General features: G+C 43.0%; 1 protein-coding gene across 3 annotated transcripts in view; it reads right to left on the reverse strand.

Annotated features, from left to right (window-relative positions):
• The window catches only part of gria1b (glutamate receptor, ionotropic, AMPA 1b), a 49829-nt gene extending 34064 nt beyond the window's left edge, over positions 1 to 15765 (reverse strand). Inside the window, exons 1-5 of one of the 3 annotated variants that reach the window (XM_048227902.1) lie at positions 15320 to 15761; positions 14996 to 15130; positions 8286 to 8525; positions 2932 to 3116; positions 986 to 1039 (exon numbers count right to left, since the gene is read on the reverse strand). In XM_048227902.1, coding sequence (XP_048083859.1) covers positions 986 to 1039; positions 2932 to 3116; positions 8286 to 8525; positions 14996 to 15130; positions 15320 to 15401 — 696 coding nt within the window. In that variant the 5' untranslated portion in view covers positions 15402 to 15761. Of the gene's footprint in view, positions 1 to 985; positions 1040 to 2931; positions 3117 to 8285; positions 8526 to 14995; positions 15131 to 15319 lie in introns of all 3 variants that reach the window. The other 2 variants (XM_048227893.1, XM_048227910.1) reach the window with 2 other exon arrangements.
• Between the last annotated feature and the right edge of the window lie 586 nt (positions 15766 to 16351).

Consider the following 16351-nt stretch of genomic DNA (forward strand, 5'->3'; position numbering starts at 1 on the left):
TAAAAGATCTAAATTTCAAATCTGCTATGTTCTTACAAGCATCTTAAAGGTTGTATCAGCGATAGCGGGGATACGTCACTTCTGTTGATGTTCAAACAAAACAGAGAGCTAGCTCCCTCCCCCCCCCCCTCCCTCCCGTGCAATTAAAACTCTCCTAAACGCGCATCTCGTCGGTTATTGAAACACTTTATTTTGCCTTTGAGTGGTTGCCAACCCTTGTTGATAGCAATTGTTTTTGTTTACAGATCTTGGAGCCTAGGCTGCCTACAGAGACGAGTTTTTTTGATGGCGTTTTTTTGCTTATGGGGCAGGCAGCTAGTGAGTCGTTAGGAAAGATTAGATGAATGTGATCATTATTTTTGGGCCTGAAATCACTGATACAACCTTTAATAATCTCTGAAATGTGTCTTTTCAGTGGTTCAAGGTCCATTTTGAAGAATAATCACACTCACATATGCATACATGATGCATGCACACGCACACGCGCACACATACACACACACACACACACACACACACACACACACACACACACACACACATGCAAACTGAGTCATATGTGCAGGCACACAGATAAACACACTTGCAAATCCATACTCTCTCAGTCAGGCACACACACCACAAACACACAAACACACACACACACACACACACACACACACCCACACATGAAAAGAGAGAGGAAGACAAGACTATGATGCCTTGAAGGAGCAGAAATGATAATTCCCTTGCTCAGCGGGTAATCAGCAATCTGTCTGCATTGTGCTCTGCATTTAAAAGCTGTGACGCTTCTTTCGGCCTGATACAAAGAGGATGAATTAGCACCACTACATGGAACAATGCCACTATTGATTTCGTTCAACTTTTGGCCGCACACAAAAGACTGTGTGTAAGGCAAGTGGTCGATTGACATGCAAGCTCTTTGCCTTAAGCATGAAGGTTCAGTTTGGGGTGAGAGAAAGGTAGCATATTTACTGGTACTCACCAGGTTTGCTAGGATGAAGTGGTATGTTTTGAGGTTTTTCTTCTGGGCTGCAATCTGTGAAGATAAATGCACATTGAAACACTTTTTTTTCCTTCTTAAAATACTGTCAAGAACTTCCGCCATTTTATTGACTGAATTGGCGACTCGTTTATCAGCAATAGAGATTAAAGGCTCTGAGGCTGGGTTCTGCCTCTGCTTCGGCTACTCCACATAGAAGCTAATCAGACCCATCTCTCTAATTGCACACCTTCCCTCGCGCTCCGCATGTGAGGAATGTCTGTTATCGGCAGAGAGGGGGCAGCTGCAACAACATGGAGGGGAGGGGGTGATAGGTTGGGGGGGGGGGGGGGGGGTGTGCCATCTGTCACTGTGGGAGGGCCAATTATGGGCTTAATGACTACATGTGCACACCCTGCATTATAATTGCATATACACCTGCGATCAGCACACCCTGGCAAGCTCTCCTGGGTTAAAAGTTAAAAGTGTGGCAAACGTTAGATCTATCACTCCTGCAAGTGGGTGATAAATCTAGCAAGGCAAATTGCCACAAGAATATCAATTTAGTTTTAAAATAGTGCACGTAATGCATTAACAACTAACAAATACGTCAAAAAGTATCTGAGTGAATTCAAAAAGAAGTTCAAACCAAAGTTTGAATTATTGTATAAATAATGACAAAAATTGGACACATTGTTGTGTTCTTTCCTCACGTTCATGGGCTTCGGAAAAACCTTTCTCCGAGTGAAAACATCATAATTCCACGTCATTCACGTCACTTAATGTGTGAGTCAAAGGTCGGAAACTGGGGCTAGATTTTGCCAGAGCCCGTCTACGGAGAGCCTCCCCACTCTCTATTAATCCCATACAAACCGAATTTGGCTGCAGTTCACCAGAGTTCACCTAGATGGCGATCGCGGGCGAGTCCAAAATACATGGGGTCCTATGGAGCTACATGGCTACATTTATTGTTTTCACCTATTTAACAACTGAAACCCTCAGATTTTATTTTATTTTTCGCAAAATGGATGGAAAAAAATGGCTTTTGAGGGGTACAGCTCCGTCGATTGTCTATGGGGAATAACATGGCGTTTTGAAAGATCGTACCTGTCAAACTCTGTAGGTGACAAAGTAGAAAAAGCTGCTGGGCAGATTGGCCTACACACTTCTGCCATCTAGTTTCCACTGGATTTTTTGATTTTCGGTGCCGTTTAAGTAGTATAGTCTATAGTATACTACTTAAATGGCAGAAGTGTGTAGGCCAATCACCAGCTTTTTCTACTTCGCTACCTACAGATGTTTTACCGGTATGATATTTCGAAACGCCATGTTATTTCCCATAGACAATCGACGCCAGGAAGTTGGATGGATACGGAAGTTACGGAGGCGGGACTTATTCTGGAGAGGTCTATTAGACATTCTATGATTTTGCTAACAGAGTTGCCCAGTTAGGGGCTCGTCATCACTTTTGTCGTCACGTTGTAGTTCGTTTGTAGTCCATGTGGCCTTTCATGTCCAACAGTTTTAATGTGAACTTGGGAATTTGCCGTTTTTATCACTTGAAAAGCTGCATATATTTCTTTCACGAGCATTTTACACTATATTTTAAGCAAATACAGTTGTTTGTTTAGGATTAGTGAGTGTATGTTTTAACCTTTGTTGTGGCATCCGTGTTTGTCACACATTCGATGGCAAAGCACTTGAACACTTGCTGTCGGAAAAACAAAGTAGCCATGGGGGCGGTCCTTGTCATTCCGAGGTGCTCTGAATGCACCCTTTCACTCTTTAGATTCACGTCTGCTGAACATTCAGATGAAATAAGCCCTAGCTGGCTAAGCATTCACTCCACAAATCGAGAGACCCACCGCTGCAGCTTGTACTCCTCAAGTCTGCAATTACAGACTGCTATTGACGTATTGACGTGGTGATGTCAGTCCTGACATAATTACCAAGTTGAGGATGGAGTTGAGCCTCTCAAGCTCGCAGTCTAGAATGATGCGGTAGTCCTTCTTAATGTCCAGGTCCTGGATGACCTTCAGAAAGGCCGTCTCTGTCAGACTGTCCAAGTTTACCGAGGTCACCTTCCACGTCTTTTCGGCCGACGTGTCCAGGATCTTCTGCAGAACTGTAAGACCTATCAGAGAAAAGACAATAGCGGCGTGCGCCACCGGCAAGTTAGCAGCTAGCTCTTGTTGTCAGCATTTTAAATACCCATTTGATACCCAGTAGGCTACTCCAGTGGTTTTCAAAGTGGGGGCCGGGGCCCCCTGGGGGGCCGCAAGGAGGTGTCAGGGGGGCCTCAGCAAGTTGTGAGGAAACATAAAAGCAACAAATAAATACATTTAAAAAATGTAAAATATACCTATTACTATGAGGGTTGTTATACAATGCCATTATAATAATTTGTTGCATATCTGAACAACATATATGATGATAATGACTGGGAATAATAGTAGAGTGATAGCTCTAGTGATAGATGGGTTTAATAACATATCAAGGGGGTCCTTGAACAGAACCTAGTGGTATTTGGGGGGCCTTGTCGTGGAAAAGTTTGGGAACACCTGGGCTACTCCACGCTAAACAAACTTTGAACTTCTCTTTTTGTTTACAAAAACACCATTCAAATCAGCTCGAGTTTCTTGGACTGGTCGAGAAGTGAGCAGAAAAGAAGCTTCAGCAACTGTATGTTGGCCAGAGCTTCACATCACATTAGCAAACAGCATGCAAGCCTGCTTCATGTTGGACTATTCAAAACCACACAGCAAATGTGTGTCATTTCGCTTGAGTTCTGAATTCAACCAAATGCAGAATTTAAAAATGTTCCCTAAGTTCTGTCAAGAGAGAGAGAGAGAGAGAGAGAGAGAGAGAATAAGTTCTTTGCATGATAAGGATGTGGAGGCATATGTTTGAAGCCAGCTAGTCCGAACACATTATGCAGAGTCTGGATTGATCACAGCAAGGGCTTTCTATGAAGTGGGGGAAAGTTTCTCAATCCCCCCCCCCACGCTGGTCTTCAGCCTTCCCATCATCCATTCATGCCTCTGCAAACCCTTGAAGAATAGGCTACTAGGCCTACTAACAAGACGGGATGAGCAGAAGTGAGAAGCCTCAGCTCAACAAAGCACTGTCTCTGAGCACAGAAAGTTCACACACCGTTATGCTTCTTCCGCTTTCCAGACTTTTGCACTGCACTTGGCACCAAACTGCCTTTCAAAAGAAATGTTTTATACCCAGATGGATGGTGTTTTATTTTTTTACCATCCTAAACCTTGAACCTTGTACTGTACACAGACGACAATCAAGTCTTTCTCGTCAAAGTTTCCATAAACACAATGGGAGCAGCACATACAATTCCTAACAAAACCCAGCTGGATAACTTCAAGATTGTGCATCACTAATAAAAGGCTAAACTAAAAACAAGCCTGTATCTTTCAGCCATTCCTTGTTGTGGTCCTCTTAAGTCATACGACCACATGCAGCTCAACTCCTGCTTTCTCCTACACTGGCACGTCATGGTACAGCGAAACTGGAGCTCTCATTTTCTTGATTGCCGGTTGGTGTTTATTCCTCATTGGTGGTGGTTTCTGTGAGCCATGTAAAGCTCCCTTGGCTCATACCTACAGCTGAGCAGGATGCATATCGGGGCCGTTAGTCATAATTCTTCGACCACATTCCTGCTCAACGCGTCCTGACAGTCCGTCATCAGTATCAAAAGCAAGCTGATATAATTGGGTTTATTACGGAGCACATCTCTCTTACATTGGCCTAGTGGGGGTTTGTCATTAGGTGAGGACTCTTGAGGGCGAAAGCGTATCAAATTAGACTGCTACTGCATCCTGAGGACCAAAATACACACAAATTATTTGTTGGATGTGAGGGACGTTTTTATTTCCCCAGCTTTCCAATTTCCAGCCAATTTTAGCAATGTATTGTTAATGAGGATTTGAAAGATGTGTTTACTAAGATGAGGACCGAGGGTTGCAGGGCCTTGTTTTAAAAAGGTAAGGGATAAATTGAATGCAGGATAAACAAAAGGAAAATGTAACATTTGACATAATCTAAACTGGAATGCCTCTACTTTGCAAGTTTAGAGTTTTATTTAGAACAATTCCCGTTTTAAAAAGTTGTAGTCTGAGTGTGTGTTTTTTTAAAATCTCACTGACATAGTTTTTATTTAGTTGTGCTGGTATGGTGGTGAGGTATGCTCCAAGGGTATATTTTTTTCATTTCAGTTCAAACCTTGGCACCTCTCTGATCGCTGACAAGTGTATTTCAATGATAAGCTTGGTGGTCAACATGAAGGACATGCATATGGATCTACGCATAATTTCAACTTCAAAGACACTAAATTGTAAACTCAACCTCAGGCGGTAAGCAAGCGGCTTCAAAGCACATTTTGATCAACTCCAAACACCTACAGTAGCAGCAAAACAGCATCTGTAAGCAGTCAGAAAGGTCCAACCGAGAGAACGGCTGGAATACAGAATGAGCAGCGACTGAAACCTTAGCTAGACTTGACTAGTCGATATTTTGACAGACAGGCTTGAGTTAAAAAGATGGCTGATTCCTTGTAAATAAAAGATATAAGATGTCACAGATGAGGAGAATTTGACTGAAACCAAACATTACATTCAGCATGATGAACTGTACTATGATGTAAAGTGTTTTTTTCCCACTCCTAGTACTTAGTGCTATTTAGCCCTCATAATCAATGGGGTAGGCTGATACCATGACACCATGACTATTATTAGGGACAAAAGCCTTGCTTTGATGGATGGGGAATTCAGGAATAACTTTTACTGCACTACTGAAGTTAACTACTGCAAAGATACACATTCACATCTAAAAAGGAACTATGGAGATAGATGCAATTCGCCTATATGGTTTAATAGTCATATTTGAGCAGTCATAATGTTAACTAAAACCACTGCCTGATATCGTCAATACCGGTGTGCCTAGTAGCTTTTCCAGGTCTCACTCTCACAATTTCCTATACAGTTCACCTCCATTTAAGGTAGGAGTAGGATTCTTCCAGCGCACAAAGACATTGAATACATTACAAATCCCTTTGCATTTTCCGAGCTACATATAGTAACAGATTAAGTGGAGATTTGCTAATTATAGCCAATTCTTGGGTTATGCAACAGATGCCAAAACTAGGTTTGTCAGTGAAAAAGCGGTGAGCTGGCCAGCGTATTTTGTGTTCATTAAAAGACTGTGTCGGATCGAATTTTGAAATGCCTCTCCAGCCTTTTTTGCAGCGTTGATGCTCTCCTGTAGTCTGCATGTGTGTGTGTGTGTGTGTGTGTGTGTGTGTGTGCGGGCGCGTTTGAGCTTGTCTCGGCAGCTGTGAAATTGTCTCGCACCGCAGAGCAAACCAGCTTTATCGCCCACTGAGCAGCACTAACCTGCAGATAAACTGGGCAGTGAGAGAGAGCACAAGAAACAGAGAGAGGGGGAAACAGAGTGAGATGGGGAGAGAGAGAGAGAGAGAGAGAGAGAGAGAGAGAGAGAGAGAGAGAGAGTCCTATCTGTTTCGCATTACTGTTTCCCCATACTACTGCACCAGTGCAGATAAGGATGCGAGACGGAGAAGATGAGCGTTTGGGATTGGCACAGAGAAACAAGCTTGGCCCCAGTCGACTCCTCTTCCGCTCACTCTAATGCTTTCACTCACCTGCCCGTCACACATTCTCCAAATGTCACACAACAACGGATTGAATTTCCACCCATCGCCATTTGACCCTAATTTACCTTTTTTTTTAAACATTCATCAGCAATACCAGCTCAATAAGACACGTTTCCATGCCTGACTTTATCCAGGATGCGTAAATCGAACAAAATACATTGTGAAGCAGTCAAACTTTTAGTTAGTTAGTTAGTTTGCAAACACAACAGAAAGCTGATTGTCCTGTAAAGGTATGAAATTTATGAAAAATAATCACCCAGTCCCCACCACTGAGAGACCTACTAATCAGTGACATTGGATTGGATTATACATTCCAATAATGAGGAACGTATTCATTAATTTAAGCGTGCATGCGCGCACACACACACACACACACACACACACACACACAAAAACACGCTCCTCCATAAAGGGGTTTAAAATAACCTTGCAATACGGTATCCAGGCAACAGGAGAAGGGCAGTGGGGATTCCAGTGGTATAAGGATGGCATGGAAGCGTCAATGACCTTGACTTCGCAGCTCAGTGGTGGCCCACATGAGTAAGACAGACAAATCAAAGACATGCTTATCTCACTGTATGAACAGCCCATCCAAAAGCAAGTCAATTAGACAAATACCAAGAGCCATCTTCAAGGATGACAGCGCGTATGACTACAGAGAAGCCACTGTGGTAACATTACATGCTGGATTATATAACTCAACTGGTCATCTGAGACCTTGTGCTCATTACTTCATTTGTTGTTGTCTCTGTACAGTCCTGAAACTGAACTTGATGCCTTGGTTCACGATGACACACGCTGATGAGGTGTCACAAGATTATTGGTTGGAAATGGGTGGACGAGCACCAGATAAATATGGCCTGCTTCACAGAGATGAGACGAGTGGAAGACTACAAAAGTTGTGGATGCCCACCCATGCACAAAACATGCATCACAAATGTTTTCCAGTGTTACAAGCAGATCATGAAGCAGCACTGCATCCCCAGAGCTTGACAAACTAGGTCTGGAACTGCCACTACAAATGAAAGGATTCAGAAATACTCTGAATACACAATAGCATTTCTTACCCTGTCGTATCCTCACAAGTTCACAAAGACACAGAGATGAAGGGCTAGAATTTCCAACACCCTCAGCAGTTTAAGTTGAACAGAATACATTGAGACATACCACATCCTCATTGTCCTCAACCTGCCTTCCAGTAATACTCTTAATAATGCATGCTAATTTAGCATGTGCACATATAAGATGGGACTTAGATAGATAGATAGATAGATAGATAGATAGATAGATAGATAGATAGATAGATACTTTATTGATCCCCAGGGGAAATTCAAGGTCTCAGCAGCAGCATACATACAACACAAACACATTCTTTAACAGCAGAAAGAGTAATTAAAGTATATAATATAAAAACACAACTAAGCAGTAAGGACAGTAGAAGATAAAGAATATGCTAAATATACTAAAATACAAATTATACTAACACTTAATCTAAATCACTTCTAAAAACAGTATCCACATAGGACTCAGACTCAGGACACAGAGGACACTCAGGACACAGAGGACTTTGACATGCAAAGTCCTCATATCCACTCAAACAGAAGGGAGACCTACCTGAATCCGAGCTGTACATATAGACAAACTTCTTCCACTTGTAGTACTCCACGAGGTCTATTAGAGCATCCTGCAGCTCCGGCCGAAGCTGGATGACAAACTGGTTGTTGGTGTCGATGGGGAAACTCGGCGTGACGAAGCAGACATGCAGCGCGCCACAGAAGGACATGAGCATGTTCATGGTCTTCTTGTCATATAGTCCAATGATGGCATAGACTCCTTTGGAAAACTGCGAACAAACTGGCAAGGGAGAAGAGAAGAGAGGAAGTGAGTTAGGCAAGATCATTAACACATGCAAGAGGGGAGAAGCATAACTTGGCTATTTTGGTCATTAAAAATTGAAGCAGTGTAGCAGATCTGCCAGAGAGAGCTGAGGCTCCAAAAGGACTTGCCTGCAAGCCTTGTTCACCTCAGCCTGGCGTCAACTTGTTATATTTCGTTCCTTAGATTAATGATTTTTAATTGGTCCAGAGTGTCACGCTCTGTCTGCTTCCTAAAGTGGTCTAGGCCTTTTGGACTCAGTCTTAATTAACGAAAATAAATAATGAACATAACCATGGCTCATGCATCAATAACAAACAATTAATAAAGTGGGTACAGTATGTGGCTCTTCAGAAACTTATGCCAGAGCAATGCTGTAGGCGTATCCACTATTAATGCCAGGCAGTGATCACAACACAATAGATACTGACAAGTGTTACAGTATTGCCAGTTATTATGTAACAAGTCCCAGCATGCTTATGTGCATAGTACTCGTATCTGCTGTGAAAAAAACATGATTATTCTAGGAATCCAACACACAGATCAGCCACTTTGTTTAATACATTGCACTTCAGGCTGTTGGTTCTTCATATGCCACAAATGAATCTCAATGAGGTGTAAATTAGCCCACATAAGGTCAGCCATGATGCTGTGTCATATGCTTTGCCTTGGGGAAGGAGGGAGAGAGGGAGGAAGGGAGGGCTGTTTCTCTGTTGCCTGAGGGGCTCTTGGCAGCGATACCGTACTTCTGGTCGCTACGGGGGCCCAGAGGTGAGTGATCATCCCTGATCCCCAGCACAGATCTGAAGGTCCCCGCTACAGAGATCCATACCAACGTCCCCAAGCTTCCCCATGCTCTATATGCCATAAAGGCCTGTCCGGCTCACTGGAGCTCCTTTTGGAGTGAAGCACCAAGGCCTGACAGCGGTGATAATTAATAACGACCCAAGTGTCCTTCGCTGGGCTTACTTTCAAGCCTGGCGCCTTTAAAAAGGGCTTACGGGGACCAGGCTTAACTGAAGCCGCGCTGTATATCAAAACAGAAAGAGGCTTGTCAATGGCCTGAAATGTGGCTTTTGTGGTGAGCTCCTGACTGTGAAGAGAGTGCAGGTTCCATCGGATGGGCAGAGCACTGTGTTGTGGAGTATGTACCAGTCAAAGGGTTCATGTCTAAGGAAGAGTTTGGACCAAAAATGTCACATTTGCAAAGACCATTACATTAGTTTGGGAGCTGCATCTACCATGCTGCAGACTCTATACTTTTTCCCTGTGTTGCAAAGCCCATTTAAGGTTGCATGCAAGGTTATTCGTGTATTTGACAATAGGGTTAACTGTTCTAAATATTTGCAATGGGGCACTTGACAGCGTATTGATGTAACATCGCTTTGTAATGTGACACCCCTGTAGTAGTTTTACAGAGCTCCTTTAAGGGTTCTTGTAGGAGGACAAGGTGAAGTACTCTTCAAACCCAGGAGAGGAGGTGGGTTGTGGCTCAGCTGAGTAATGATGAAATCATCAGACTCTTGGAGAAATGTCCAAGATATCACTGGTCATGTTCTATTTGCCTCCAAATCACCAGCAGCTTTCCAGTGTTTCTGTCCACAGTGGCTGAGACGAGTCCTAGTCAGTGTGCATTAGGGGCCCTGGCACTGGCATTCCTTTCAACCCTGGGCTGCCCTGGGTCTCTCATCCACTATTACTACACAGACATAAGGGAGAAGGTCAGGGTTCACCCCCCCCCCACACACACACACACACACACACACACACACACACACACGCATGCACTCACAGCCATGAGGCATTAGATAAACATGTCCGATCCCTGACACTGTATGAGCCCTGGTGCCCTACTTGTTTCCCCGTTGCCCTCAGCCCTGGTCCTGGTGGCATTTCATATCAGGCTAATGAGATACCTGTCAACAGCAATCAACACTGAAGGCCCCCTTAACTGACCTATATCATCATGTAGGATGCTATGAGACAGTGCATGTCTGACAAGTACTTTATTTTTAAACAGATATTTTTTTTTTTTTTTTGCTTCTTGTTGCCCAGAGCTGGCAGTCTCACTGCAACGCTACACCACAGCTGGTCCTTCACAGCTGATCTCACCCACCGAGAGAGACGTATAATCATCAATGCAGAGCACTACCTCTCCAAGACAAATGCACTGCAGCAAGGGGCTGTTACAAGGGGACAGGTCGTGTTCCCTCACATATCAGTCGACTGTCCGTCTTCTTCTCCCGACTGCGCACGCCTCAGTTTGGGTTCAGGGCTGCCGTTGGAGGGGGGGATCTGATCAGGGATGCGCGAGAATGCGGGCAGCCGACTGGAGGCGACACATAAAGCTGGGTTTGTCTTAAACCCCATTACTTTCATCTCTGCCACCTCAATGGAGCCCTTTGGACCTTAGCTGATTGGCATGCTGCGTACGCTGGGGTCTGGCTGCGTGTCGCAGTGATCTCAGGACTGATCCTCTGCCGGGGAGGGGGGGACCCAGAGCCGTCTCTGACTAACAAATCAAATGCAGCGGACAGGCTGTCAGGCCGGGAAAGGCTGTAAAGGTTCCGTGACATGTCTGCCACGCCATCCGTGTTCTGGCTAAGGTCAGCACAGCTATCTCAACACATACAGCAATGCACTGCGCGTAGAAAAGTTAAGAGAGGAGGAAGTAGTGTACCTGCAGTAGTGCCCTTGTCTTTTCACATAAGGCAACACTTCTCTTATTTAACTTAAACACAAATGTACGCAGATAACTGTCTGCACATAACCTACGCATGTGTCTCAACTTCACTTAAAATTGGCATAAATAGCTAATAATAAACTGGTTTCTGGTGTGGTTTGCCTGTCTATGTTATTGTCAGTTTGTGTAGGATTATGGACCCAGAGAGAATCCATACAATCTTACAGTGGTGCCAACTCACCAGGAGGCTCGTGGAGTTTAGTTTCACTTTCATTTTCATGACATTTGGCCACTGATTTCTAAAGAATAGAGATCAGTGCATTTGGCCTTAGCAGAGGTCTGCACTTTCTAAGTGGCCCTCTAGTTCTCAGCCATGTAAATGAACTGATATTCAGTGCTCCTCTAAAGGTTTATTTCCACATGCAGGGTTTCCAAGTGAGGACATAACCATGAAAGGGGTCAGAGTTGGGGCATCCCTGACAAAGTACCACAGCATGTCTGAGCACTTAAAACTGACCAAACTGATCTCCTGTGTCTCTGTATCGACATTGCTTGTTCAGACAACATCTTGCCACAGCCTATCAAGGTGCGCTATCATCTGAATACTCCGAGTTTCCCTTGAAATGGTAATTTCAAACACCGACTTGCCCCCCCTCGAGAGCACCTGTCTCACTCCAGCTAAAGATTGTCAATCCCCTCCCACTTAAATGGATTTTTTAGCTTTACCTCTCTGCCCTACTCTTCATTGAGCTGATGTGTGGTGCACTCTGAGCCGATATAGTAATTCTCAAATCTGAACACCAGAGACTAATCAGTTTAGCTATGTTGCTATGAATGAATAATAGATTAAATGGGTTTGCAGTGGCAGTTCCCTGCTAAACGATTAGCCAGGGATCCATAGAGATGGGAGAGCCACTTGGCGACCGCTAACTGTTCCTATTGGACCAAACATGGCTAGCAGGCATCTCTGTGCAATTTTAAACAGTTTGAGGTTTCGCACAAACATAGTCATTCATACACATATAAACACACACACACACACACACACACACACACACACACACACACACACAGGTGGAGGAAACAAAGAAAGTAGTTGCCTCTTACATAACTTTTAGTGGTGATGAATGAAACGAGTCCTGGAATTTGAAAAAAGAAAAGAAAAAAAGGAGATCTTCTGAAGTCTACTAGCAAACACTTCATTAGGACTGAGGCATCTGTCACAGGAAAATAAAGAACTGAACATACTGTATCTGCTTATGGAGGTCCAACACTCTTCTGATGCTCTGACACAACAGGACAATTCTAATGCAGCAGCAGCAAAAAAACACCCCGAGATAATCAACCAATTGCGTTCCTCCGTACCTCTTTCCCGGTGAGTCATTTGCTGATAAGGAGCTCCACATGCACATGTGAATAGAGTTGAATTGCAAGTGGGCGAGAACCACATTAGCTGCACAAATGAAGTCCTTCAAACAAGTATGTACAGAAAGAGGAGCTGAGATTGTATGAATGCCTTGCGCTATTTTCACCATCCTCGACATCAGCTTACTATAATGCATTTCCACTGGAGGCCATTGCGACTAACACCTCCATTTGCATAATGAATCCAATGCCATTTGTATTTACAACTTAATCCATGCTGGGGAATGGAGTTGTGAAAGGACAACAACTGATAAACAAATAGAGAAACAATGAATAAACAAGCTAAAGTAGATGCAATGCAATGACTCCTAATAACAAAAGATGAATATTTAAGACTCACTCTCCCGTTGCGCTCCAAATAACCCTGTTATTTAAAATGGATACATTTTGTTTTATGGGGGGTCACTAATGACTTGGATGCTTGCATATGTGGAATATTCTGCTTGCATACAAAATATAAAATGCACATTTTGTGTAATGCGTAAATGGCACAAAATGATTAATTCAAAGAGTCGTGCACAGCACTGACATTCCATTATTTGACAATCAGGAAAAAATCAATTGAAATGGCAAGACCCATCATGCATTCATGGTCTGCAATAGTGCCAAATGGACATGTTCTTCTCAATCTAATAGACCTTCTTTAGAAGAATTATCAATTATTCATTTCAATCTGTGTTCAGCCAAATCTAGATGTTTAGTTAAATTAAACATCTTTTAGCAGGCCACGTTGAAGTGCAAAGAAAATGACAGGGCCTTCATATAACAGGCAACTAATGTCAGTTCTAACTGGACCGTGGTGCTGCCCTCTTCTGGGCTAAAGTAATGTTGTACACCAACTTGACCATGTTTTTCTAGGAGGCAATATAGCAGGAGAGTTTAGCTGAGTGACAGTGTGAACTTTTTAAAATTCTGCTGATGTGGCCAGCACAAACCAGAAACTAATTTACACCTTGGCCTCTCAGATTAGAAGAATCTTTCCTCAAGTCATTCACACTTAATGGGGAGCTGGGAGGTGTGTGTTGTAGTGGAAGAGAAACTACAGGCCGAGATGGGTATAAAGAACAGATGACAGGATGGAACTACTTTGTTCTGCACAAATAAATGCCTTTTACTGGCATGTAATAAATGCCTTTTACTGGGTTGGTTAACTACACTTGTGGTGCATTTCCATCACACACTGTGGATGAACAAGAGCTTTGCAAGACATTTCAGAAGATGTGTTGCAGCAGAGAGGTGAATACAAAGGATAAACCTACTCAATGAAATCAGCACTGTGGTAGTGCCACTATGATTCAGAACAAAAGGGTTTATCTCCCCTCTCTCTCTCTCTCTCTCTCTCTCTCTCTCTCACACACACACACACACACACACACACACACACACAGTCAGTGAACAGCAGGTAGCTTTACATCTGTCCTTTAAGAGGGTTCATCTAACTTGTAAGATTTACCTGGCAACCCGTCATCACACAGCACAGCAAAGCCTTTTTCAAAGCACTGATAAAGCACTGTCTTCAATAGTGTCTCAATTACCTATATGATATCTGGACTGAAAAAGAACAGCATGCTAAACATGTGTGAGAGAAAATGATAAACGTTAGACTCCGGAAGGCTCCATATTACACTACATTCTACCAACAGTAGTCACAAATATGTCAGCTAGACACAGTGCGATGAGGATGTCATCTGTGCTGTCTCATCTGTTTACATATCAACTACAGTGCAGTTATGTTCCCAGTCATTCAAAGCACACATGTCTTTCTTTTTCTTTTCTTATCTTTCTCTGTCTCTTTCAGTCAGTGTACACACTTCTGTCTTTCCTGTCAACCTGCCTGCTTTAATGAATAACTCATCTCCTGCTGTCTCACTGGTTTTCACTAGGCAGTGGCTTTACCTTATCATTTCCACAGACAAAAAGTTCAAAGATCCTGCTGACGCATACAATGAATCCCAAATTAAACTTATTGCCATAAACACCAAAATAAACGCAATGTTTTTGTTTTATTGTAACCATAATCTAGCCAATGCCAAATCTGCCTGACCGTGACATTCCCAAACCAGCTAAATCATTTCTCGAATTTGGATGTCAAACTACAAAGATTAGACACTGTAGGGTTTTTTTTCAGCTGCAACAATTTCAAATACAGTTGGACGTCTGTTTTACTTGGTTCACTTCTAGTACATGTTTAGTTTTAGGGTTTACAGCAACAGATAGATGACAACTCTTTTGTTATGGTCTCTCCCACGCATAGCATCAACGTTGATGCGATAGGATGATTATGTTGCTTCAAGGCACTCACCTTCCACAATCAAAAACATAAAAAACAGGAGCAACTTACATGCGTATGTCATGGCAAAGCTGCTCCCTGTATCAACCATGTCCACTTGTGGTACCAGTTTAGGGATATCCTGATGTCGAGAAAGCGCAAATCGAAAAACCTCATATTCGTGGGAACCGGTGGGGAACAATCCTCCTGTTACCAAAAACCAAAACCATTGAAAACATTAATGTTGAAATCACTACAACGTTTTAAATACGACGATTGTGAGTAAACAGCCCATCTCTATTCCTGCCTGATGTGAATTTAGGAAGTTCATGTCAATCTTACTTCGAATGAAGACAATGCTGAGTGGGTTTACAGTTATTGACTAAAAATACTTACCTATATTAATATTACTTGGAAAACTTGAACCTAAACAAAAGCCGACAACACTAGTGAGGAGAAAGGCGAAGCTTCGCTGCATATTTCCGTTTGCATTGGCGACGCAAAGAGAGCCAAATTCCAAGCAGATATTCTGACGCGCATCCGTCAGTTCCCACACAATGTGCCCATAGTACAGACTAACTGAATTCGCAGAGCTCTACACAAGTCTCTCCTCTCCCCGCTGCAAGCGCTGCGCTTGAGGTAATAACCGTGGCAACTGAGGAACCGTGATACCTCGCACCCTACCAACAAATGAAACGACTCAATAGTGTCAGAAAAGGGGTCACGATTGCTTTCTTAACAGTCAGCGCATTTTTCGTTGTCCTCTATTCACACTCAGAAGCGTGGAAGTCTACAGTTGGATGTGATTCCAAATATGTAAGCCCCTCCGCAGACTGTACCATTTACTCTTTTATCCTTAGCCTAACGATTTGATGACGACGCGCTGTGCTACTTCAGTTTGAAAAGAAAGAGAGCAACAACAACGACAACAACAACAACGATATAATAATAATAATAATAATAATAATAATAATAATAATTGTACACTACAACTGCAATTATCATGATGATGCTAATGAATTCAACATTCGAAGGAGTAGGCTACTGAAGTAAAGAGGTGTTTATTATTTCCCCCCTTTGTTTACAAAAGATGCTTTGCATCTCTTAAATACTCTCAAATCTTGATCCCTCTCAGCCTAACTCAGAAAATGAGCTCATGGTGTTAACTGAGCACTGGCAATAAATGTGCTCCACATGGGCCATGATTGGCCGATGAGCGTGATAATGGGTTCATTACAGATATCTAAATGGATTTAGATGACACATGGAAGGGCAGACACAATCACTGTGGCAGGCTGAAGTTGGGTGCTGATTCCCAACTTTAAATTATACTTTAGGCTACAATACAGAAATACTGTAATACTGGTGAGGGTTGAGGCGGAGTGTTTAGTAATCAAGGATCTTTGGTAATATCATGCCTTTGTGACT

This window comes from Alosa alosa, chromosome 2 (genome assembly GCF_017589495.1).
Source record: "Alosa alosa isolate M-15738 ecotype Scorff River chromosome 2, AALO_Geno_1.1, whole genome shotgun sequence".
Lineage (NCBI taxonomy): Eukaryota > Metazoa > Chordata > Actinopteri > Clupeiformes > Clupeidae > Alosa > Alosa alosa.